This window comes from Hyla sarda, chromosome 8, assembly GCF_029499605.1.
Source record: "Hyla sarda isolate aHylSar1 chromosome 8, aHylSar1.hap1, whole genome shotgun sequence".
Taxonomy (NCBI): domain Eukaryota; kingdom Metazoa; phylum Chordata; class Amphibia; order Anura; family Hylidae; genus Hyla; species Hyla sarda.
The window spans coordinates 128,069,133-128,096,546 of record NC_079196.1 but is presented as its reverse complement, the minus strand read 5'-3'; the positions used below and the strand labels follow the sequence as shown (position 1 = coordinate 128,096,546).

At 42.6% G+C, this 27,414-nt stretch overlaps 1 protein-coding gene across 2 annotated transcripts in view; it reads right to left on the bottom strand.

Moving 5' to 3' along the window:
* LOC130284964 (growth/differentiation factor 8-like) overlaps window positions 1–27,414 on the bottom strand; it is a 203,567-nt gene that overhangs the window by 10,048 nt on the left and 166,105 nt on the right. Inside the window, exons 4-5 of one of the 2 annotated variants that reach the window (XM_056535959.1) lie at window positions 25,471–25,785; window positions 12,254–12,621 (exon numbers count right to left, since the gene is read on the bottom strand). In XM_056535959.1, coding sequence (XP_056391934.1) covers window positions 12,254–12,621; window positions 25,471–25,785 — 683 coding nt within the window. Of the gene's footprint in view, window positions 1–12,253; window positions 12,622–25,470; window positions 25,923–27,414 lie in introns of those variants that run through there. The other variant, XM_056535960.1, reaches the window with a different exon arrangement.

Here is a 27,414-nt window from a genome sequence, read left to right as displayed (position 1 = left end):
AGAACAGAAGTTCCTCCTAAGAAACACTTCACCAAACCTTGCTATCCATTTCAGAGGATCCAGATTGACAACATGCAATTGCCCAAAAGTGGAAAGTTTGAGTACGTGCTAATAGCGGTGGACATGTTCTCAGGATGGCCAGAAGCCTACCCGGTCACTAGTATTACAGCAAAGACTATTGTAAAGAAACTACTAACAGAGCTGGTATGCAGATTTGGAGTCCCTGAAGTAATTGAAAGCGACCAAGAATCGGCTTTCATTGCGGATATTACAAGAGAACTTTGGAAAATGGTGGGAGCAGACCTCGGACTCCATACCCCATATCATCCCCAGAGAAGTGGGAAAGTTGAAAGACTGAATGGCACCCTAAAGAACAAAATCCTAAAAGCCAGTAGAGAACTGTCCCTTCCATGGCCAGAAGTGCTGCCTAAAGCTTTGTATTATGTTAAGAACAAACCCTGACAGCCAACAGATCTAACCCCATATGAGACACTTTTTGGGGGGAACCTAAGCTAGAATGTTACTACCCTCAGCAGCTTAGTGCAGGAAATGATAGTTTGGTAAAGTTTGCTGTCACACTGTGTAATGAGCTGAGAGTAACACATGTTGCAGTTTACTCTTCCATTTCAGATCCAGACGGTAAACCAGGAAGTCACAATCTGCATCCTGGAGAGTTTGTCCTAGTGAAAAGACACGTAAGGGGGCCACTGGAACCTAGATTCGAAGGCCCTTACCAGGTTCTACTGACAACTCCGACCTCAGTGAAACTGGAAGGAAAATCAACATGGATACACGCCTCGCACTGCAAGAGGGTTCCTACACCATGCTCCTGATACATATCCTTTTTCGTATAAGCGGAGTGCAAACCCAGCAACCCAATCCGACTCCACAACACTACTGGGGCGACTTGACAATGACCCAAGGGTTGTATCCCACATATCGGTATAACGCTTCCAGTGCCTGAGTGACTACCTTTGAATTTGACTACTGTGACATAGTGAATTGTCCCGAGGTGCCAAACCAATGTCTACTGTATGGAGATGACAATTCAATATACATATGTGTGACAGATGACTACTGGGAGAACAAATGTGACTATTGGGGAACAGTGGGATGGAACACAGGAACTGACTGGGACTATAGACCACAGAGTGCCAAGAGAATAAAAGACAATACAGGCAAGCCTCTACTCCAGAGAATGACACTTACTAAATCAGGCTCCTGTAATGAAAATGGGAAAACTGGTTCTAGTATGCCTCTTAACATCAAGAAGAAAACCCCGGCCCATGAGATCAGGGGGAACATATTCTAGGGTTGTATATGGCGGGAGACTCAAGGGGAAACTGGGGACAATTCAGCCTAATGGACATGGCCATTTTAAGTGAGTTCAAAGCTCCATTAAGACCATTAATAAATGCCATACTGCAACAAGTATCTAATATAGGAGTCTCAGGTGAAGGGTCAGTCTGGGTTCAAAGGGGAGTGGTTCACAAGCAGCCACTCATCTCAAACAAGTGAAGCATCCCATACACGTTTTTTCCTTTTTCCCACCTGAAACTGAAACTGTTAGGCAGAGTATATTGTCGGGAAAGATTATGCTTAACAAATATCTTTTTAGCGGGGAATTGACAAGTTGATTAAAATGATTCTGACTGCCGATCAATATATATATTAATACTTATATATTTATATGCCATTTCTAATACTGAAAAAATATATTTGTTATCTACTCTTAACCTCTATATCCAGCTTGCTATTTGCTTATAACTAAGAGAGAGATACCTTGGAATGACCCCAGGAGGCCCAAGATGAGATGTCAGAAGACAAAACATGGCAGCACAATGACAGAGCCTGGAGGTGGCATCAGTATGAGGAGACCATATAGTGGCCGAATGACTGCCTGGAGTTTGTGGCAGCATGGGGAGACCATATAGTGTCTGAATGTCACAGCCTGGAGTTGGCTGAAGCATGAGGATACCATATAGTGTCTGAATGGCACAGCCTGGAGTTGGCAGCAGCATGAGGAGACACTAGGGCCTCACAATCCCTAAGATTAAAAGACAAGTTTCAAAATTTAAATTGAAGATTTAGGGTAACTAGTGCCACCATAAAAAATTAAGGCCCAGACCCAGCAGCATCAATAAACCATATAGTGTCTGAATGACACAGCCTGGTGTTGGCTGAAGCATGAGGAGACCATATAGTTTCTGAATGGCACAGCCTGGAGTTGGCAGCAGCATGAGTAGACACCAGGGCTTCATAATCCCTAAGAATAAAATATACATTTTTAAATTTAAATTGAACATTTAGGGTAGCTAGTGCTACCACAAAATATTTTTAGGCCCAGACCCAGGCCCAGCAGCATCAGTAAACCATATATTGACTGAATGACACAGCCTGGAGTTGACTGAAGCATGAGGAGACCATATAGTGTCTGAATGGCACAGCCTAGAGTTGGCAGAAGCATGAGAAGACCATTGAAATGTAAGATTTTTAAATGGAAATTTAAGATTTTTTAATTGAAATTGAGGATTTTGAAATTTAAATTTTAACTCCCAAGTTTTAGTGCCCCGGGCCCCAGCGTGTGGGTACAATGGTCCAAATCTAACAAGGAGACACATGTCACATGGCAGCACAATGACAGAGCCTGGAGGTGGCATCAGTATGAGGAGACCATACAGTGGCTGAATGGCACAGCCTGGAGTTGGCTGAAGCATGAGAAGAGACCATGTAGTGTCTGAATGAGGCAGCCTGGAGGTGGCATCAGTACGAGGAGACCATATAGTGTCTGAATGGCACAGCCTGGATTTGGCTGAAGCATGAGGAGACCATATAGTGTCTGAATGGCACAGCCTGGAGGTGGCTGAAGCATGAGGAGACCATATAGTGTCTGAATGGCACAGCCTGGAGTTTGTGGCAGCATGAAGAGACCATATAGCGTCTGAATGGCACAGCCTGGAGGTGGCTGAAGCATGAGGAGACCATATAGTGGCTGAATGGCAAAGCCTGGAGTTGGCTGAAGCATGAGAAGAGACCATATAGTGGCTGAATGACACAGCCTGGAGTTGGCTGAAGCATGAGGAGACCATAAAGTGGCTGAATGGCACAGCCTGGAGTTTGTCGCAGCATAAAGGGACTATATAGTGTCTGAATGGCACAGCCTGCAGTTGGCGGCAGATGAGGAGACAATAGGGCCTCACAATCTCTAAGAATAAAAGATGAATTGTGAAATTTCCATTGAAGATGCATGGTGCCTAGTGCTATCATAAACATATATAGGTAATAAGCCCAGCAGCATCACTAAACCATGTAGTTGCTGAATGACACAGACTGGAGCTGGCTGAAGCATCAGTAAACCATATATTGGATGAATGGCACAGTCTGGAGGTGGCTGAAGCATCATTAAACCATATATTGGATGAATGACACAGCCTGGAGGTGTTGGCAGCATGAGGAGACCATTTAGTTGCTCAATGACACAGCCTGAAGCTGGCAGCAGTATGAGCACTAGGGCTTCACAATCCCTAAGATTAAAAGATGAATTTTGAAATTTAAATTAAGTGCTACCATAAAAATGTTTGGTCCCAGGCCCAGCAGCATCAGTAAACCATATATTTGCTGAATGACACAGCCTGGAGGTGGCTAAATCATGAGGACACTCTATAGTGGCTGAATGGCACAGCCTGGAGGTGGCTGAAGCATGAGGAGACTATACAGTGGATGAATGGCACAGCCTGGAGGTAGCTGAAGCATGAGGAGACCATATAGTGTCTGAATGGCACAGGCTGGAGTTGGCAGAAGCATGAGGGGACCATTGAAATTTAAGGTTTTTAAATTTAAAATTAAGATTTTGAAATTGAAATTGAGGATTTTGAAATTGAAATTAAGGATTTTGAAATTGAAATTGAGGATTTTGAAAATGAAATTAAGGATTTTGAAATTGAAATTGAGGATTTTGAAATTGAAATTTTAACTCCCAAGCTTTAGTGTCCTAGGCCCCTGCGTGTGGGTACAAAGGACCAAATCTAACAATATGTCACATGGCAGCACAATGATAGAGCCTGGAGGTGGTATCAGTATGAGGAGACCATATAGTGGCTGAATGACAGCCTGGAGTTTGTGGCAAAATAAGGAGCCTGGTGGTGGCTGAAGCATAAGGATACCATATAGTGGCTGAATGGCACATCCTGGAGTTGGCTGAAGCATGAGTAGAACATATAGTGGCTGAATGGCACAGCCTGAAGTTGGCTGAAGCATGAGGAGACCATATAGTGGCTGAATGAGACAGCCTGGAGGTGGCATCAGGAGTCCTGAAAGTGACTCTAATGCAAAAAAAAATCTGAAACTGGGGACAAGCACCTTAATTATGTTTTGCAGTATCCATGGCAGCACAATGAGAGAGCCTGGAGGTGGCAGCATCAGCATGAGGAGACCATATGGTGGCACACTGAAAGTGCCTGGAGGTGGTAGCATCAGCATGAGGAGACCATAGAGCAGCACAATTAGAGAGCCTGGAGGTGGCAGCATCAGCATGAGGAGACCAAATGGTGGCACAATGACAGAACGTGGAGGTGGTAGTATTAGCATGAGGAGACCATAGAGCAGCAGAATGAGAGAGCCTGGAGGTGGTAGCAATAGCATGAGGAGACCATAGAGCAGCACAATAACAGAGCCTGGAGGTGGCAGCAGCAGCATGAGGGCCATGCCAACTGAGGGTTGAGTCTGAGGAACCACCGACTGTTGACTGGGGGTGTCGGATGTCACTTGGGATGAAATGGATAGATCAATCATGGCTGCTGGGTTGCTGGTCACAACACGACTGCTAGCTGAAACCGGGAGCTCAGACCTCTCGCTGCGACTCCGGCTGTCACACACCCCTACTCTGCTGCGACCTCTGCCAGGGCCTGAGGAATTTAGGCCCCTGCCACTCCTCTGTGCACCTCCTGGCACTACTCTGCCTGACCTACTTATTGTGTATATGAGGGGAGTACAATACGCTTCACTATGCTTAAGTACAAAATAGTACACTACTTAGATGTAGGTATGTGGCATGCACTCATGAGGGCAGAAAAATGTGCTACAGCACACTTAAAAATGTATATGAGTACACCACCAGCCGTAGAGTACTTTTGCCTGGACTTTCACAGTATCTAGGCCCTTAACAGATTAACTGGTACGAAATAGTACACTACTTAGATGTACGTATGTGGTATGCACTTATGAGGGCAGAAAATGCGCTACTGTATGCTTAATAAATGTATTGGAGTATAACACCAGCCGGTGATTAATTTTGGCTGTCCTTTCACAGTATGTAGGCCCTTGACAGATTAACAGGTTTAAAATAGTACACTACTTAGAGGTAAGTATGTGGTATGCACTTTTGAGGGCAGAAAAATGCCCTACAGTACACTTAAAAAACTATCTGAGTAAAAACACCAGCCAGTGAGTAATTTTGCCTGGACTTTCACAGTATCTAGGCCCTTGACAGATTAACAGGTACAAAATAGTACACTACTTAGATGTAGGTATGTATTATGCACTTATGAGTGCAGAAAAATGCACTACTGTTCGCTTCAAAAATTATTTGAGTAAAACACCAGCCGTTGATTACTTTTGGCTGTCCTTTGACAGTGTGTAGGCCCTTGACAGATTAACAGGCACAAAATAGTACACCACTTAGATGTAGGTAAGTTGTATGCATTTATGAGGGCAGAAAAATGCAGTACAGTGCGCTTAAAAAAAATGGACTGCTGGGTATTATGCCATCTGCAGACTAGTATAACCAGCAGAAGATTTGTTGTGAAATTGCACTGAAAAATGATTCCTGCCTCCTCTGCTAAGGTTTATGAAGTTGATGCAGCTTGTTGAAAGGTATGAGGCAACACACAGCTATCTGCCCCTCTCTGTAATACTATGCTGAAGAAAGTAACTGGGAGGTTAATGGTAGTGTTGTTCGCGAATATTCGCAATTCGAATTTTATTCGCGAATATCGCATATTCGCGAATTCGCGAATATTCGCGAATATAGCGCTATGTATTCGTAATTACGAATATTCGTTTTTTTTATTTCATTTTTTTTTATTTTTTTCACAGTACACATCACAGTGATCACCCCTCTCTGCTTCCAGCTTATGTGGTGTAAGAAGGCTCTAATACTACTGTGTGAGACCGGTGTGCGAATTTTCGGATATGTGAAAATTTGCATATGCTAATTTTCGCATATGCAAATTTTCGCTTATGCTAATTTTTGTATATGTGAATTTTCGTATATGTTAATTTTCGCACACGAGAATATTCGCATATGCGAAAATAAAACGAGAATATTACGACTATGCGAATATTCACGAATATGACGAATATTCGTCCATATATTCACGAATATTCGCGAATTCGAATATGGCCTATGCCGCTCAACACTAGTTAATGGTTGCAGTAAAAATCCTTTCCAGTGAAAAAAACACTGCTCTCTGTCTACCAGAACGCTGATGTGACTAGGATGTGAAACGCTGCTAGAATGAGCTTTTCAGTGTAACACACACAGCGATTTCCATCTTATCTGTATGCACTGTAATGAATAATATGACGAGCCGCAAAATGGCTGCCGAAAATATAGGGCTGTGACATCACAGGGGTGACTGGCTGCTGATAGGCTGTATCCTGTATGTGATTCAGTGTCATCCTGCCTACTTCCCTTCTCGCCTTGCCTTCCCGCATTCCCAGCGTCCCTTGCCCCATGTACTGACATGTGGATCCGCCATTTTAGATGCCCTGGATCCTGGACTGCAATAAATGGAGTTTAATGAAGCGATTTGCGCGGTAGAATCTCGGTGATATTCGCATTCGTTGCTAATCGAATATTTCATGAAATTCGTAACGAATTTAGGTTCATCAGCTTCGATTTGCTCATCTCTAATAGTCACTGCTATTTCAAAAATGGACCCACACATCACTCCCCTCATGTGAAATCTGCCTAGCTAAGACATCTGCTCTTAGAGTATGCTCACACATGCATATTTTGCTTCAGATTTTGCTGACAATTTTCTGCTGCAAATTTTTCTACCTATTGACTCCAATGGGTAGGAAAATCAGCAGGATAAAATTTGCATCACATTAAGCATGTGTGAATGTACCCTTAGGTTATATTGCACACAGCTTTAGCAAGAGCCTCAATTAAGTAACAATGATGTTCCTTGTCCAAAAAGTGTTCCTTGTCCAAAAAGTTAGGATATTTCTAATGAAAGTGATAATCAAATATTTAGGGAACCATTGGTTGTTTGCCAGTAGTTTGAAATATTGCCCTACATAAAGGGGCATTAAAGTGCCTGATAATTAATTGCCATGTTGTTTTACCACCTTTTTACTTTTTTTTTTTCTTGGGAAGGCAGGGGGGTATAATTTATTTATATGAATGCTGGACAATAAGCATAGCGTGGATAGACAGCAAATGCTCATAGCAGACAGTGTTAACAAAAAGTGTACCTGTGCTTTAAAAAGTTTAAGGAGTTTAAAAAACGTCATGGTTTTGTTACATCATTCCTTTACTAGTGATGACAAGGAGGTTTTACTGCTCTCACTGCTGTTCTTGAACTCAAGAGAACCCCCATCATGGTGCCCAGAGCTCGGCTGTTTGCCAGCATAATTCATATATGGACTTCCTTTTCCTTACTTCTTTAGCCAGTGACAGGATAGCATCTACTCACAAGCCCTCCTCCACTGTATCATGCCTGTGTGGCTCAGACAGAAAATAATAGTTTGTGAACACATAGGGGGAGATTTATCAAAACCTGCATAGAGAAAAGGTTGCTGAGCTGCCCATAGCAACCAATCAGATCGCTTATTTCATATTTCAGAGGCCTTTTCCAACATGAAAGGAGCAATCTGTTGGATGCTATGGGCAACTCTGCAACTTTTCCTCTGGACAGGTTTTGATAAATCTCCCCCATACTGCCTAGACTGGACAGGTTGCATTGCCTTGACAGGTTGGTACTGTGTTGGGGGTTCATTTACAGTACATTATTTAACAGATGATATGAGGGGACTTAAAGTTAGGAATCACATAAGCTATCAAAAGGATGGAAGTTGTTTGAAATGACAGTAACCATTTAGCTGTAAAGTGTTCTGCAATCTTTAGGATCCCATGAATATTGTGCAGATGTAAAGCACTTTAAGCAGAGTTTGCATAGTCCAAAGATATTCGTAATCTTCTGCTACGGTATTTGGGGCCCCTCCTGGGTAGGCACTAGGCGACTGCTTTGCTCTTCCTGGACACAAAGGAAGTCAACAATTGTGGCAATGCAGAGGTTTAACCCGTTAAGGACCCAGCCAATTTTCAGTGTAGGACAAGGCCATTTTTTGCACATCTGACCACTGCCACTTTAAGCATTAATAACTCTGGGATGCTTTTACCTTTCATTCTGATTCCGAGATAATTTTTCAGTGACATATTCTACTTTATGTTATATCTAAATTTTCGTCGATACTTGCATCATTTCTTGGTGAAAAATTCAAAAATTTTATGAAAAAATTGAAAATTTTGCATTTTTCTTTAATTTTGAAGCTCTCTGCTTGTAAGGAAAATAGACATACCAAATAAATTAAATATTCATTCACATACACAATATGTGTACTTTATGTTGGCATTATAAAGTTGACATGTTTTTACTTTTGGAAGACATCAGAGGGCTTCAATGTTCAGCAGCAATTTCCCAATTTTTCTCAAAATTTTCAAAATCGTAATTTTTCATGAACCAGTTCAGTTTTGAAGTGGATTTGAAGGGCCTTCATATTAGAAATACCTAACAAATGAACCCATTATAAAAACTGCACCCCTTAAAGTATTCAAAATTACATTCAGTAAGGTGTTTCACAGGAATAGCAGGAAAGTGAAGGAGTAAATTCAAAATCTTCATTTTTTTACACTCACATGTTCATGCAGACCCAGTTTTTGAATTTTTGCAAAGGGTAATGGGAGAAAAAGTCACACAAAATTTGTAACCCATTTTCTCTTGAGTAAGGAAATACCTCATATGTGTATGTCAAGTGGTCGGCGGACGCAGTAGAGGGCTCAGAAGGGAAGGAGCGACAATGGGATTTTGTAGAGTGAATTTTGATGAAATGGTTTTTGGGGGGCATGTCACCTTTAGGAAGCACCTATGGTGCCAGAACAGCAGAAAACCTCCACATGGCTTACTATTTTGGAAACTACACCCCTCAAGGCATGTAACAAGGGGTCCAGTGAGCCTTAACAGACCACAGGTGTTTGACGACTTTTCATTAAATTGGTGAATGAAAAAAAATTTCACTAAGGTGCATTTTGTTTCCCAAATTTACCATTTTTACAAAAGGTAATGGGAGGAAATGCCCCCCAAAATTTGCAACCCCATCTCTTCTGAGTATGGAAATACCCCATGTTAGGACGTAAAATGCTCTGCGGGCGAACTACAATGCTCAGAAGAGAAGGAGTCACATTTGGCTTTTTGAAAGCAAATGTTGCTGAAATTGTTTTTGGTGGGCATGTTTTTTTTTTCTTTTACCACTTGTGAAAATAAAAAGTATGGTTCAACACCAGCATGTTAGTGTAAAATGTAAAATTTTTTTACACTAACAGGCTGGTGTAGCCCCCAACTTTTCCTTTTCGTAAGGGGTAAAAGGAGAAAAAGCCCCCCAAAATACCCCATATGTGGCCCTAAACTGTTTCCTTGAAATACCACAGGGCTCCGAAGTGAGAGAGCACCATGCGCATTTGAGGACTAAATTAGGGCTTGCATAGGAGTGGACATGGGGTATTTGACGCCAGTGATTCCCAAACAGGGTGCCTCCAGCTTTTGCTAAACAGTCAGTGGCTGTCTAGAAATGCTGGGAGTTGTTGTTTTGCAACAGCTGGAGACTCCGTTTTTGAAACACTGCCGTACGATACGTTTTTCATTTTTATTGGGGGGGGGCAGTGTAAGGGGGTGTATAAGAAGTGTTTTACTCTTTAATATGTGGTAGTGTAGTGTTTTTAGGGTACATTCACACTGGCAGGTTACAGTGAGTTTCCCGCAGGGAGTTTGCGCTGTACATTCACATGGGGGGGGGGCAAACCTCCAACTGTTTCAAAACTACAACTCCCAGCATGTACTGACAGACCGTGCATGCTGGGAGTTGTACTTTTCCAACAGCTGGAGGTACACTAGTTGGAAAACCTTTGGTTAGGTTCTGTTAACTAACTCAGTATTTTCCAACCAATGTGCCTCCAGCTGTTGCAGAACGACAACATCCAGCATGTACTGATCGCCAAAGGGCATGCTGGGAGATGTAGTTATGCAACAGCTGGAGGTACGCAACTACAACTCCCAGCATGCCGAGACAGCTGTTCGCTGTTTGGGCATGCTGGGATTTGCAGTTTTGCAACATCTGGAGAGCTACAGTTTAGAGACCACTGCACAGTGATCTCCAAACTGTGGCCCTCCAGATGTTGCAAAACTACAAATCCCAGCATGCCCAGACAGCAAACAGCTGTGTGGGCATGCTAGGAGTTGTAGTTTTGCAAGATCTGGAGGGCTACAGTTTAGAGACCACTGTATAGTGGTCTCAAACTGTAGCCCTACAGATGTTGCTAGGCAACTAACCGGCTTCCGTAGGACACAGAGAGCCAGCCACACGACATCGCCGCCCGCCGATCTCCACCGCCGATCGTCGCCCGCAGCCTCTGTCGATGGGTAAGTGGACTTCGGCGCCGGTCCTCCTCGGTTTCCCCATTCTGTCCCACCTATTGTGGGTGGGCAGAACGGGGAAACCGAAAGTTAACCCCCCCCGCCCCCGATCTGCTATTGGTCATCGCTTCTATACGACCAATAGCAGGGATAGGAGGGGTGGCACCCCTGCCACCTCACTCCTATCCCTTTAGGGGGATTGTGGGTGTCTTGGAGAACTCCGATTCCCCTTATTTTTTGGGTCACCATAGACCCGTATGACCCGGATTTGCGAAAATCGCTGGTGTAACTTCACCGGCGATTTGCGGCGATAGCCGACATGGAGGGGTCTGATGACCCCCCCCCCCCCCCTGGGCATTTGTGCAGGGTGCCTGCTGATCGATATCAGCAGTCACCCCGGTCCAGTCCCCGCCCGGCTCGTGGCAGGGACCAGAATTCCCACGGACATTTGCCTACTTCATGGGTCCTTAACTACCGGGGTCCCATGATGTAGGCGTACGTCAATAGTCCTTAAGGGTTTAAAGGCTAAGCTCTATTCACTGACCCCAGACATCATTGAATAGCTGTTAGGGTATAAAAGCAATCTCTACTTTTACTAAAGCTGATTGGTTGGAACCATGCTTCTCAAGTGTCATAGACTGGTATGCTTCCTCACTCACCCTCACTGCCCAGCCTCTCCTTGTTTGCTGTAAAGAGCCCTGTACATCAGTAAAGGAGAGGCTGGGTTGAGGTATGAGTCATTCCCTTCAGTGACAAGATGAGCATCTTGGCAACGCCTCCTTGACACTTGGTTGAGAAAAAATATATATAATTTCATAAGTTTGGCAACCACCTTCAGCTCCAGGAAAAGTTCAATTTGCCTTTGTACCCCAATTGCTATCTAACTGTATCTGCACATCTCAGCAGAAAAAAGGACAGAGTCTCTTTAATGCAGAACAGGAAGCTTACAGCTGTTGGTTTTCTGTCTTCACTACTACTACAAATGCTACTATACCAGACAAATATTAAACATGCAAAGCAATGGAGTATCCTGCTCACCAGTTTGCCACATGTGCATGGATGCGTGGGGACTACACGCACAAGACAACTGGAACAAGGAATATCCAGCACCACGGCCTCGGATTAAGAACGTTGCTCTTTATTGAAGTATCATCGACAGGAACAAAACACAGTTAGCACGGACCACAGAGTCACGCGTTTCATAGTATGACTAAGGTGGCTACATCCGCCGAAAGGCGTCACTCCGTGGTCCATGCTAACAGTGTTTTGTTCCTGTCGATGATACATCAATAAAGAGCAACGTTCTTAATCCGAGGCCGTGGTGCTGGATATTCCTTGTTCCAGACAAAAATTAAAATTTAAAACAGCACTGCACACAGAAACAATCAATGATGTAGAACTCCCTTACAAGTGGGCTCAATCCACCTGCATATGCATTGCATATGCATTGGGGTCATCACCTTGCTTTGGTGCATTATCCACCTGTTTTCATTAGAATAATAGTATAGTGTACTTTGTGCCCAATAATTGAGATAAGTAATCCGTTTTCTATAACCTACCAGTCCATCTTCATTTGAACCACGACTGCCAACTGGAATATCTCTTCCGTTTTCATCTGTGGCTTTAATTTCAATCCCAATACTGGATTCAAGTTGTTTAAGCCAATTTTGCAGAGCAGTTTTTGCATCAATGCTTTTCCAAACCCCAGGCCCAGGGTTCATTTCAAGCTTTATTGGCCTGATTCCAGTAGACCGTAAATTATCATTCAAATATCTGGGTAATCTGAAGGTCTGTACAAAAACTGTGGTGCGTTTTTGAACAGGTTTCAAATATATCCATAGCTGAGCCTTTGCTATTTTATTGTATTGCATGATAGAGCTGAACTTGAAGTAGCAGCATTTTTGCTTTTCATGTGTCAAAAAATCTGCTGTAAAAGGAGACAAGAATACATGTTTACCACATGACATAATGATATAATAACTGCATTATCACCAGTAATATGCTATGTTAGCTAACATATCTCTTTAATAAAAGCTGTACCTTAAATGGGTACTCCGGCGCTAAGACATCTTATCCCCTATGCAAAGGATAGGGGATAAGATGCCTGATCGCGGGGGTCCTGCCGCTGGAGACCCCCGTGATCTTGCACGCAGCACGCAGTCCCTGGAGCACGTTCGCTCTGGGTCTGATTACTGGCGATCACGGGGGCCGAAGTATTGTGAAGTCACGGCCCCGCCCCGCGTGATGTCGTGCTCCGCCCCTGAATGCAAGCCTTGTGCTGCGTGCAAGATCACGGCGGTCCCCAGTGGTGGGACCCCGCAATCAGGCATCTTATCCCCTATCCTTTGCATAGGAGTACCCCTTTAAGGACAAATACATTCATGCGCAAGTAACATTTACATTAAAGGAGATTCTCTAAAAATAAAGTTAAAATGGGTTCTTTAGTATTGACTTATGATTGCACAAAATGAAGAGTTCATTATAAGTGTTTATTTTTGTCATGTGCAATTTTTTCATGGAGACCTTATATAGCTTCAAATCTCCAAATACAACAATACAGTTTTTCATTTCCAGCATGAGTTGTGGTTTTCTGTGTAAATCTGGCAAAAATCTAGATACATGCAAGGTTTCCATGACAACACTGTACCTAACAGAAATCAGAACAGGAAATGGGTCAGAAACATCCAAACAGCATAGAAGGAATTAACCCCTTAAGGACTGAGCCCCTTTTCATCATAAAGGGGTTATTCAGGAAAAAACTTTTTTATATATATGGCTCCAGAAATTTAAACAGATTTGTATATTACTTTTACTATTTACTATTAAAAAACTCAATCCTTTCAGTACTTATGAGCTTCTGAAGTTGAGTTGTTCTTTTCTGTCTGTGTTCCCTGATGACACGTGTCTTGGGAACCACCCAGTTTAGAACCAAATCCCCATAGCAAACCTCTTCTAAACTGGGCAGTTCCCGAGACATGTGTCATCAGAGAGCACTTAGACAGAAAAGAACAACTCAACTTCAGAAGCTCATAAGTACTGAAAGGATTACGATTTTTTAATAGAAGTAATTTACAAATCTGTTTAACTTTCTGGAGCTAATTGATATTTAAAAAAAGTTTTTTCCTGTATAACCCCTTTAACCCCTTGGGGACGGAGCCCATTATGACCCTAAGGACAGGAGCATTTTTTTGCAAATCTGACCACTGTCACTTTAAGCATTAATAACTCTGGGATGCTTTTACTTATAAATTTGAGTCCGAGAAAGTTTTTTCATGACATATTCTACTTTATGTTAGTGGTAAAATTTAATCGATACTTGCATCATTTCTTGGTGAAAAATTTCAAAATTTGATGAAAAAATTGAAAATTTCGCATTTTTCTAACTTTGAAGCTCTGCTTATGAGAAAAATAGACATTCCAAATAAATTATATATCGATTCACATATAAAATATGTCTACTTTATGTTTGCATCATAAAGTAGACATGTTTTTACTTTTGGAAGACATCAGAGGGCTTCAAAGTTCAGCAGCAATTTTCCAATTTTTCACAAAATTTTCTAAATCGGAATTTTTCAGGGACCAGTTCAGTTTTGAAGTGGATTTGAGGGGCCTTCAAATGAGAAATACCCCACAAATGACCCAATTATAAAAACTGCACCCCTCAAAGTATCCAAAATGACATTCAGTACGTTTGTTAACCATTTAGGTGTTTCACAGGAATAGCAGCAAAGTGAAGGAGAAAATTCAAAATCTTCATTTTTTACACTCGCATGTTCTTGTAGACCCAGTATTTGAATTTTTACAAGTGGTACTAGGAGAAAAAGCCCCCCAAAATTTGTAACCCAATTTCTCTCGAGTAAGGAAATACCTCATATGTGTATGTCAAGTGTTCGGCGGGTGCAGTAGAGGGCTCAGAAGGGAAGGAGCAACAATGGGATTTTGGAGAGTGAATTTTGCTGAAATGGTTTTTGGGGGGCATGTCCAGTTAGGAAGCCCCTATGGTGCCAGAACAGCAGAAAACCCCACATGGCATACCATTTTGGAAACTAATCCCCTCAAGCCATGTAACAAGGGGTCCAGTGAGCCGTAACACCACGCAGGTGTTTGACGACTTTTCGTTAAAATCGGATGTGTAAATGAAAAAAAAAAATGTTTCACTAAAGTGCAGTTTTTCCCCACATTTACCATTTTTACAAAGGGTTATGGGAGAGAATGCCCCCCAAAATTTGTAAGCCCATCTTTTCTGAGTATGGAAATACCCCATGTTAGGACGTAAAATGCTCTGTGGGCGAACTACAATGCTCAGAAGAGAAGGAGCGCCATTGAGCTTTTGGAAAGAGAATTCATTTGGAATGGTAGTCAGGGGTCATGTGCATTTCCAAAGCCCCCTGTGGTGCCAGAACAGTGGACCCCCCACATGTGACCCCATTTTGGAAACTACACCCCTCACAGAATATAATAAGGGGTGCAGTGAGTATTTACACCCCACTGGCGTTTGACAGATCTTTGGAACAGTGGACTGTGCAAATGAAAAATGAAATTTTTCATTTTCACGGACCACTGTTCCAAAAATCTGTCAGACACCTGTGGGGCGTAAATGCTCACTGTACCCCTTAATACACTATATGAGGGGTGTAGTTTCCAAAATGGGGTCACATGTGGGGGGGGAGGTCCATTGTTCTGGCGCTATGGGGGCTTTGTAAACTCATGTGGCCTTCAATTCCGGACACATTTTCTCTTCCAAATCCCAATGATGCTCCTTCTCTTCTGAGCATTGTAGTGCGCTCGCCGAGCACTTTACATCCACATATGGGGTATGTTCTTACTCAGAAGAAATGGGGTTACAAATTTTGGGGGGCTTTTTTCCTTTTTTCCCCTTGTGAAAATGAAAAATTTAGGGTAACACCAGCATTTTAGTGAAAATTATTTTTTTTTCATTTTCCCATCTAAATTTTATGAAAATTTGTCAAACACCTGTGGGGTGTTCAGGCTCACTATACCCCTTGTTACGTTCTGTGGGGGTTGTAGTTTCCAAAATGGGGTCACATGTGGGTATTTATGTTTTTGCGTTTATGTCAGAACCGCTGTAAAATCGGTGACCCCTGTGCAAATCACCAATTTAGGCCTCAAATGTACATAGTGCGCTCTGACTCCTGAGCCTTGTTGTGCGCCCGCAGAGCATTTTACGCCCACATATGGGGTATTTCCGTACTCAGGAGAAATTGCGTTACTAATTTTGGGGGGGCTTTTTTTCCTTTTACTGCTTGTGAAAATAAAAAGTTTGCGGCAACACCAGCAAGTTAGTGTAAACATTTTGTTTTTTTTTACACTATCAGGCTGGTGTAGCCCCCAACTTTTCCTTTCATAAGGGATAAAAAGAGAAAAAGCCCCCCCAAAATTTGTAGTGCAATTTCTCCCGATTACGGAAATACCCCATATGTGGCCCTAAACTGTTTCCTTGAAATACGACAGGGCTCCAAAATGAGAGAGCGCCATGCGCATTTGAGGACTAAATTAGTAATTGCATAGGGGTGGACATAGGGGTATTCTATGCCAGTGATTCCCAAACAGGGTGCCTCCAGCTGTTGCTTAACTTCTAGCATGCCTAGACAGTCAGTGGCTGTCTAGAAATGCTGGGAGTTGTAGTTTTGTAAACACTGCCGTAACATATGTTTTTCATTTTTATTTGGGGCGACAGTGTAAGGGGGTGGCTATGTAGTGTTTTACCCTTTATTATGTGTTAGTGTAGTGTAGTGTTTTTAGGGTACATTCGCACTGGTGTGTTACGGTGAGTTTCCCGCTAGGAGTTTGAGCTGCAGCGAAAAATTTGCCGCAGACCAAACTTGAAGCAGGAAACTTACTGTAAACCTGCCTGTGTGAATGTACCCTGTACGTTCACATGGGGGGGCAAACCTCCAGCTGTTTCAAAACCACAACTCCCAGCATGTACTGACAGACCGTGCATGCTGGAAGTTGTACTTTTGCAACAGCTGGAGGCACACTGGCTGGAAAATCTTCAGTTAGGTTCTGTTACCTAACTCAGAATTTTCCAACCAGTGTGCCTCCAGCTGTTGCAAAACTACAACTCCCAGCATGTACTAATCACCGAAGGGCATGCTGGGAGATGAAGTTATGCAACAGCTGGAGGTTGCGCAACTACAACTCCCAGCATGCTGAGACAGCTGCTTGCTGTTTGGGCATGCTGGGATTTGCAGTTTTGCTACATATGGAGGGCTACAGATTATAGACCACTGTACAGTGATCTGCAAACTGTGACCCTCCAGATGTTGCAAAACTACAAATCCCAGCATGCCCGGACAGCAAAGAGCTGTTTGAGGATGCTAGGAGTTGTCGTTTTGCAAGATCTGGAGGGATACAGTTTAGAGACCACTGTATAGTGGTCTCAAACTGCAGCCCTCCAGCTGTTGCAAAACTACATATTCCAGCATGCCCAAACAGCTGTCTGGGCATGCTGGGAGTTGTAGTTTTGCAACATCTGGAGGGCTACAGTCTCAGACTGTAGCCCTCCAGATGTTGCTAGGCAACTTACTGTCTTCCGTAGGATTCAGGGAGCCGTCCTCTTCTGCCGCCCGTGCCGATCTCCGTCGCCGCCCGCCGATCACAGTCGCCCGCAGCCTCCGGAGGGGTAAGTGGACCTTCGGCGTTCAGTCCCCTTCGTTTCCCCGTTCTGCCCCGCCTATTGTGGGTGACAGGATTGGGAAAACAAATATAAACCCCTCCGCCCCCGATCTGCTATTGGTGGTCGCATCTAGACCACCAATAGCAAGGATAGGAGGGGTGGCACCCCTGCCACCTCACTCCTATGCCTTCAGGGGGATCGTAGTTGTCTTAGACAACTGCAATCCCCCTTCTTTTCCGGGTCACCCTAGACCCGTAATGACCCGGAATCGGCGCAAATCGCAAGTGTGAATTCACTTGCGATTTGCGCCGATCGCAGACATGGGGGGGTCTAATGACCCCCTGGGCATTTGCACGGGGTGCCTGCTGATAGATATCAGCAGTCACCCCGGTCCCCGCCCGGCGTGCGGCGGGGACCAAAATTCCCACGAGCGTATGGATACGCCCTTCGTCCTTAAGTACCAGGACGCAAGGGCGTATCCATACGCCTTTCGTCCCCAACAGGTTAAGGACTGAGCCCTTTTTTGCAATTCTGACCACTGTCACTTTATTCATTAATAACTCTGGGATGCTTTTACCAATTATTCTGATTCCAAGAATGATTTTTTGTGACATATTCTACTTTAACATAGTGATAAATTTTATCATTTTATTTTGTTACTTGCATCCTTTCTTGGTGAAAAATCCCCAAATTTCCTGAAAATTTTTAAAATGTTGCATTTTTCTAACTTTGAAACTCTCTGCTTGTAAGGAAAATGGATATTCCAAATAAATTATATATTGATTCACATATACATTATGTCTACTTTATGTTGGCATCATAAAGTTGACATGTTTTTACTTTTGGAAGACATTAGAGGGCTTCAAAGTTCAGCAGCAATTTTCCAATTTTTCCCAAAAATTTCAAAATGGGAATTTTTCAGGGACCAATTCAGTTTTTATGTGGATTTGAGGGGCCTTCAGATAACAAATACCCCATAAATTACCCCATTATGAAAACTGCACCCCTCAAAGTATTCAAAATGACATTCCGAAAGTTTGTTAACACTTTAGATGTTTCACAGGAATAGCAGCAAAGTGAAGAAGATTTTGGAGAGTGAATTTTGCTGAAATGGTTTTTGGGGTGTATGTAGCAATTAGGAAGCCCCTATTGTGCCAGAACAGCAAAAAAAAACTATTTTGGAATCAACACCCCTCAAGGAACACAACAAGGATTACAGTGAGCATTAACACCCAAGAGGTGTATGACAACTTTTCGTTAAAGTCGGATGTGTAAATAAAAAATATATATTTTCACAAAAAAGAAATTTTTTTCTCCCCAAATTTCACATTTTTACAAGGGATAATAAGAGAAAATGCCCCCCAAAATTTGTAACACCATTTCTTCTGAGTTTGGAAATACCTCATGTTAGGACGTAAAATGCTCTGCTGGCGCACTACAATGCTCAGAAGGGAAGGCGTTACATTTGGCTTTTGGAAAGCAAATTTTGCTGAAATTTTTTTTGGGGGGGGCATGTAGCATTTAGGAAGCCCCTATGGTGCCAGAACAGAAAAAAAAACACATAGCACACTATTTTGTAAACTACACACCGACTTTTCGTTAAAGGACAACTGCAGCGCTAGCAAATTAGAGCCCAAATGTAATAATATCACAAGTTATATAAGTACTACGCAAATAGCGGAGGGCTAACGCTAGGCTCCTAGCGCTGCCTACATTAGTACTACGCTATTTGCGTAGTACTGCGCCTGCGCGCGAGGCTTTTAAATCTGTTCCCGTACCCTGAGAGCTGACAGGGACGGGGAACAGAGCCGCGCTTGGCATTCTTGTGACAACGCTAGTGGGCACAGGGACCCCGCTAGCGGTGATGGTAGCGATCGCGCTAGCGGGAGGCATTCTTGTGACACCGCTAGTGGGCACAGGGACCCCGCTAGCGGTGATGGTAGCGATCGCGCTCGCGGGAGGCATTCTTGTGACACCGCTAGTGGGCACAGGGACCCCTCTAGCGGTGATGGTGGCAATCGCGCTCACAGGAGGCATTCTTGTGATACCGCTAGTGGGCAGATGGATCCCGCTAGCGGTGGGGATTGGGGACACTGGCTTACAGGCGCAACGGGGGGATACAGTAAACGGATCAGCTTCTATCGGGCCACGGAAGATTACCGGTACAAGTGAGGGCGCCGCGCTGGGCTCTACAATTCATCCGGAGGGTGGGGGAGGGGCCCGACCGGTATAGCGGTATGGGCAAAAATCCATACTGTCGGAGAAAAAGAAAACCGGTATCCGGTTCTCACCGGTATACCGCCCAGCACTAGGGGCCGCAGCCTATCAGTACATGTGGTAAGGGTGGAGAGGGCTGATGAGCTGGGAGGGGGAGGATGGGAGGAGATAACCACAAGGGAAGAAGCTGTGGGCGTCACTTTATTATAATTTATTATAATTTCCTCGGTGGGGGGAGAGGGGGGGGAGAGAGCAGCAGCTAACAGGAAGCTGGCGCATGGAGTCATGGGAAATGTACTCTTTATGACATGGCTGCTTACTACTACAGGTGGCAATTACAAGAGAATGGCTGGGCCAAATATGACAAATGAGGTATCGTTGGAAAGGTCTTTGAGAGAGCTATCAGATGAGGTAAACTTTTTTTTATGTATGAGCGCTGCAAATGTCCTTTAAATTCGGATGTGTAAATGAAAATAAAAGATTTTTTTTCACTAAAATGCTAATTTTCGCCCAAATTTTACATTTTTACAAAGAGTAATAGGAGAAAATGTTCCCCAAAATTTACCCCATACCCCATGTGTGGACGTCAAGTGCTCTGCTGCCACACTACAATGCTCAGAAGAGGAGTGCCATTGGGCTTTTGGAGAGAGAATTTGTTTGGAATGGAAGTCGGGGGCCATGAGCATTTACAAAGCCCCCTGTGGTGCCAGAACAGTCGACCTCCCATACATGTGACCCCATTTTGGAAACTACACCCCTCACAGAATTTAATAAGGGGTGCAGTGAGCATTTACACCACACTGGCATTTGAAAGACCTTTGGAACAGTGGGCTGTGCAAATTAAAAATTACATTTTCATTTTCACGGACCACTGTTCCAAAAATCTGTCAGACACCTGTGGGGCGTAAATGCTCACTGCACCCCTTATTACATTCTGTGAGCCGTGTAGTTTCCAAAATGGGGTCACATGTGGGGGTGTCCATTGTTCTGGCACCATGGGGGCTTTGTAAACACACATGGCCTCCAATTTTCTGTCTAAAAGACCAATAGTGCTTCTTCTCTACTGAGCATTGTAGTTCGCCCGCAGAGCATTTTACGTCCACATATGGGGTATGTTCTTACTCAGAAGAAATGAGGTTACAAATTTTGGGGGGCTTTTTTTCCCCTATTTTCCCATGTGAAAATGAAAAATGTAGGGTAACACCAGCATTTTAGTTAAAAATAAAAAATTTTTCCCATCCAACTTTAACGAAAATAGTCAAACACCTGTGGGGTGTTAAGGCTCACTATACCCCTTGTTACATTCCGTGAGGGGTGAAGTTTCCAAAATGGGTTCACATGTGGGTATTTATTTTTTTGCGTTTATGTCAGAACCCCTGTAAAATCAGCCACCCCTGTGCAAATCACCAATTTAGGCCTCAAATGTACATAGTGGGCTCTCACTCTTGAGCCTTGTTGTGCATCCGCAGAGCATTCTACGCCCACATATGGCTTATTTCCTTTCTTTTTTTCCTTTTACCTCTTGTGAAAATAAAAAGCATTGGGCAACACCAGCATGTTAGTTTACATTTTTTTTTTTTTAACACTAACACGCTGGTGTAGACCCCAACTTTATCTTTTCATAAGGGGTAAAAGGAGAAAAAGCCCCCCAAAATTTGTAACGCCATTGCTCCCTAGTACGGAAATACCCTATATGTTGCCCTAAACTGTTTCCTTCAAATACGACAGGGCTCCGAAGTGAGAGAGCACCATGAGGACTAAATTAGGGATTGCATAGTGGTGGACATAGGAGTATTCTACGCCAGTGATTCCCAAACAGGGTGCCTCCAGCTGTTGCTAAATGCCCAGCATGCCTGGACAGTCAGTGGCTGTCCGGAAATGCTGGAAGTTGTTGTTTTGCAACAGCTGGAGGCTCGTTTTGGAAACACTGCCGTACGATACGTTTTCATTTTTATTGGGGGGTGGGCAGTGTAAGGGGTTGTATATGTAGTGTTTTACCCTTTATTATGTGTTAGTGTAGTATAGTGTTTTTAGGGTACATTCACACTTGCGGGGGTTTACGGTGAGTTTCGCGCTAGGAGTTTGAGCTGGGGCGGAAAATTTGCCCCAGCTCAAACTTGAAGCAGAAAACTCCCTGTAAACCCGACCATGTGAATGTACCCTGTAAAATCACATGGGGGGGGGGGGGGACCTCCAGCTGTTGCAAAACTATAACTCCCAGCATGCACTGATAGACCGTACATGCTGGGAGTTGTACTTTTGCAACATCTGGAGGCTCACTTGTTGGAAAACCTTCAGTTAGGTTCTGCTACCTAACTCAGTACTTTACAACCAGTGTGCCTCCAGCCGTTGCAAAACTACAACTCCCAAACTGCTGTGTGGGCATATGCTGGGAGTTGTAGTTTTGCAAGATCTAGAGGGCCACAGTTTAGAGACCACTGGTGGTCTCCAAACTGTAGCCCTCCAGATGTTGCAAGGCAACTTACTGGCTTCTGTAGTCTGCACAACGCCGCACCAGGGAGCCAGCCGCACGTCTTCACTGCCCACCGATCACCGCTGCCGATCGTCACCTCCGCCGCCGCCAAGGGTAAGTGACCTCTGGCGCCGGTCACCGTCGGTTCCCCCCGTTCTGCCCGGACTACTGTGGGTGGTCAGAACAGGGGAACCAAACTTTAACCCCCCCCCCCGCACCCGATTTGCTATTGGTCTGTCGCTTCTGATCCACCAATAGCAGGGATAGGAGGGGTGGCACCCCTGCCACCTAAATTCTATCCCTTCAGGGGGACCGGGGGTGTCTTGGACACCCCCGATCCCCCTTATTTTCCGGGTCACCGGAGACCCATATGACCTACAATCGCAGCAGATCGCCGGTCTGAATTGACATGGGGGGAATCTCAGGACCCCCCTGGGTAATGTGCCGGGATGCCTGCTGAATGATTTCAGAAGGCATCGCGGTCTGATCCCCGACCGGCAAGCGGAGGTGACCTATATTCCTGTGGGTGTACCTATATGCCCTCAGTTCTTAAGGACTTTAAAACAGGGGTGTATGGATACGCCCGGCTTCCTAAAGGGGTTAAAATGAACCATTTAGCATAAATGTAGCTTTTGTGTCCAGCAGTCCTGTGTTCACACGGTGGAATGTCCGCATGGAAAATTTCAGTGTTGAACATTCCACCGACAGTAGAGCCCTGGCAGAACAAGCCAGTGTTAGGACCACTCGGGAATGCACTGTGTTAGAAAGAAATGCATTTCCTTGCAGACTCTGCAGAAAGAATAGACATGACTATTATTTCCGCAGATGCTGGAATCTGAACTTCCAATGTTTCTGGAGCAGAAATTCTGCCATGTGAACAGTGCAACAGAATTCCTTTGAAATCAATGGGACTCTGCTGTAGCACAGAAATTCCATCGTGTGAACATGGCCTTATACATACCTACAATTTTAGAGATGAGTAGATCTTTTAAACTCTTAGCATAAGTTAATTTTTCACTTTCTGCCCTGAGTTTACAGATTTCAAAACCCTTTTTAAATGTAGCAAAAAAAACTGGGACTGGGACTGCTGTGAATTTTCTATTCTGCCACATACCTTTTATTGTATTGCATGCGAATATTCTGTCCATGAGTGTTTATCCATTTTAAGCAGGGGTGAGTACAGATGCCAGCCAAATAATTATTGCAGAATCTCGCACACTAGTGGCCAACATCTAGCCACTAGCACTTGTAAGTCCCTGATAATTGTAGCTGGCACCTGGACTTGAAGCACCTGGTTAAAGTGGCATCTCCAGGTGAAAGGTTAATGGACAAATAAAGCAACCATGGAGGGAGAGTACAACAATAATAAATGCCATGACCAGTAAATTTTTACTGCTTTATAAGATCAGAGATTATAATGTATATCAAGTAAACCATACAATGTTTTTTAAAAGGAGGCTTACACTAAAAAGTGCATTAGTTTCAATTAGTCTAAGAAAGTTACCTACTGATTTCTTATCCTAAAGAGGCATTTTGATGTCACAGTAACACTTAAACTTATTGATCTGCCATTGACTATCATTGAATACAATCTTTACACATTTATATGTTTGTTTTGGTAGCATCTAGTGGTATTGAATAGCCCAGTTTACTTTTTCATTCAACTGAAATTTATTCCAAGGTATCCTGCACGAACCGTGTATGTTGACCAACGGATATTGGACTTGGATATTTATGTCAGGAGCATTTCCTGATGTAGACACTGAACCCAGAACCCAGATGTGGTGTAAACCTAGGTAGAGGGATCACTAATAGTATGACACTCTCCTTTGTTGAGGATATATTTTTTTTAACAGAATATACTGGAAATCCAAAATCTTAACCCAAACTGTATGTAACCCAAACTCTTCAACATAATGACTTTACATGTATTTTTGTCAGATGCATAACAATCAGTAGATTTTAGAAGATGAACATATATATATATACATATATATATATATATATATATATATATACACACACATTTATGAGCCTATTTTCTGCTCAACTATACATGTAAGACTTTCAGGTAAATGACGATTAAATTAAAGATAGGTGTTTACATGAACTGAGAACTCTAACCCTAGAATATATCCAAGCAGTCATTACTGTATACCTTACTATAGTACTTTAACATGAATGAATAATTCTACATGATATATATTTCAAGTGTTGAAATTAGCCCCCGACCATGTCTCATACTTCATGATTACTACATGATTCATAGCAAACCGATCATTTTACCTACGTCCAAGAAAGCTGACACTAATGTAATATAATGTCATCTACTGCCACAAGAAGAGAAAGGGTAGAATAAATGAATGAATGAATAATTGAATGAATACATGAATGAATACCTTAATCTAATAATTATCTAGAAATACATTGTAGATATCTTTGAAGTAGTAATATGCTTTTTTGCATAAAAGTACATTTCTGCTCCCATAGAATGTCTCCTTTTACTTTACTTTAATACAATATTTTACTAGTACTGATCACGACAAGAAGTTGCCTAAGCTTTTGTCTAATCTCTAAAAAGGTTTCACAAAAACCACTTTTTTTATTTGTGTTTCTACTGAGAAATTATAAAATAACTATAAAGATTTTTTTGCATCATAGTCTGTTTTTCAAATGCTTAGCACAAGAAACTGTTTATTACTTTAAATAGTAGACATTTATTGATAAGGCATAGACATCTTTAACATGTTTTCCCATACGATGCAAACATAGATGCCAGTCACAGAATGGATCCTTAGTAAATATCTGTTCAAATAATTTTTATTTGACTTTCTTTGAAGATGGTAAGACCACAATTGTATGGAAATATTTTATGTATTAAATATTTGTATGCCAGGACTGCTAATGGATTCAAAACAAAAAGGAGGTACATATCCTTCCATAATAGTTTTCCTCAGTATGTGTTTCACTCCCAGTTTTTTCTTACAAATACTGATGCAAAATACTGCCCAAATTACTGCCATGTGAAAGTGGCCTAAAATGCACAAATGTTTTGCAAATTATAACCACTATAGTCTCAAAATCTGGGTAATAATTCTATTATTTAATAAGTAATTCAATTTACAAAAATGCAAAACAACTGCACACCATAGCCCTTTTCCTAAATGAGTCAGCTGCTTTAGCTAACTAAAAATAGTCTGCAACTTATAAATCATATCCTCTTACTTTTAAACCGTTTCCCATGTGATTTCACATGGGCATTTAGAGCGAGTTCCACATATGTAATACAATCCACAAAAATGTATTGCTTTCTCAACACTGTGAAGTCGTGCAGCGCTGGGAAAGAAGCATGGCTGTATACAGTGGGGAAAAAACACAGTATTTGCCTTGTCTAATTAATGAAAGAACTGCTTTTCTTTTTAGAGTTACTGACATTCTTTACTTACGCTCTGTGGGCATGGTGATAATGGTTTCGGTGGTGGCATGATAATCATCTTCTTCCAAAGATCCTTCACTGCTGTCATCACTTTGGACATCATACTGATCAATTAGCTCTTCTAATGGAGGAGCTTTAGGCAAAAGATGTTTTATTGCATCCTTACTGATATTTGGTGCTTGCTCCAGTCGCAGTTTGCTTAGTATTTGTATTTTTATGGCTTCTATTCTTGAAGATTTGCTGTTCTGCCTCCAGTTACAAGAACTGCAATGAGTGTCCTTTTCTGTTGCTTGATTGCTGCTGCTCAGATCCACTGGAGTAAGTACTACCAGAAAACATAAGACATAACTACAAACACGTGCCTTTATCATGTTCCCTTTAAACCAAATTATATTATTCTTTTGTATGTATAGTTTCTATATTGTGAAATTAAATGGTCCTCTTAGAAAATTAAGAATTCAGCAAAATAAAAAAATTGCTATGTTAAATCATGTATTTTTAGGTGTACTTTTATACTCCAACTTGGGCTATGATTTTATCATCAGAGCCAGTGATTGGCTCTTGCACATACAATGAATCTAACTGGCAGGAGTTAGATTCTTGTTGTCAGAGGATGGATATTCAATACAGCATAGAATGATTTCATCATACTGAATGCAGAAAATACGGAGCTTTTCATGAATGTTTATGAGCTATGAATGCAAAAGATAGTTTTAATAGAGTCTCAACTCTGCTATTTTATCAGTACTATTTTTCATACTTTAGAACACTTCAAACATTTTTTTAGTGTCATCTTGAAAATAGTTTTTATCTTTATTTTCTTGAATCTGACAATTTCGATTATTATTCAATATTTTCAAGGCGTAAATATGGTTTTGAAATATGAGCTACACGTAATGGTGTAGAACAGCCTTATCAATAGAAAATGTAAATATGTTTTTTAAGAAAGAAAGAAAGAACAAATAAAACCTGCAGTTTCTTCCAAAAACATACTAATTATGTAATTGGCTTCATATGCATGTCTGAGATAGGGAAAATAGAACTTGAGCCCCACTGGATACAAGGATGATGTGAGTGAAGTATCTGTACAGCACTACAGAATATGTTGGTGCTACATAAGCAATAAAGTTAAGCTAGCCGAGCCAGGCAAACCCAGTTTTTCTCTACACATGTCTCTTTGAACTTTTTAACATTGCCAGATTCGGCTCACGCAAATCTGGCAATGGTGGAGCTGAGCAGTGCCCACATCTACACAAATGGGGGTTCAGGTCATTCTGAGCAGGAGGTATACATTGTTTACTCTTTGGTTGGTCTATATAGATAGCTTTTTACTATATACAGTGAGGAGATCACTTACTACTCTTGTTCCCGCTGCAGCCTCTTACTCTGTAGCCCCACCTCTAGTGATGATGTCACTAGATTCAGATCTACTCCAGAATATCACAGCCAGGAAGTAGGGTGGTAAATATGGATCTGTTCACATTATGTGTTATAACATTGTTTAAAAACTAATAATGTTAATAGACCCTTAACCTCTTAAGGACCCAGGGCGACGGGCCCGGTGTCATAGTGAAGCCGGGACCCGCCTCTAATAGCGCGCGGCACCGATCGCGGTGCCGCGCGCTATTAACCCTTTAGCCGCGTGCTCAAAGCTGTGCCACGCGGCTAAAAGTGAAAGTAAAAAGTGCCAGTTAGCTGAGGGTGCTGTTCGGGATCGCCGCGGTATAATCGCGGCATCCCGAACAGCTGTAGCACAGGAGGAAGGTCTCTTACCTTCCTTCCTGCAGTCCGATCGCCGATTGAATGCTTCAAGCCTGAGATCCAGGCTTGAGCATTCAATAGCCGAAAACACTGATTGATCCATTCCTATGGAGATGAATCAATCAGTGTTAAAGATCAGTTAATGCAAATGCAAAGTGTAAAAAAATCATTAACCCTTTCAATTATCCCTTCC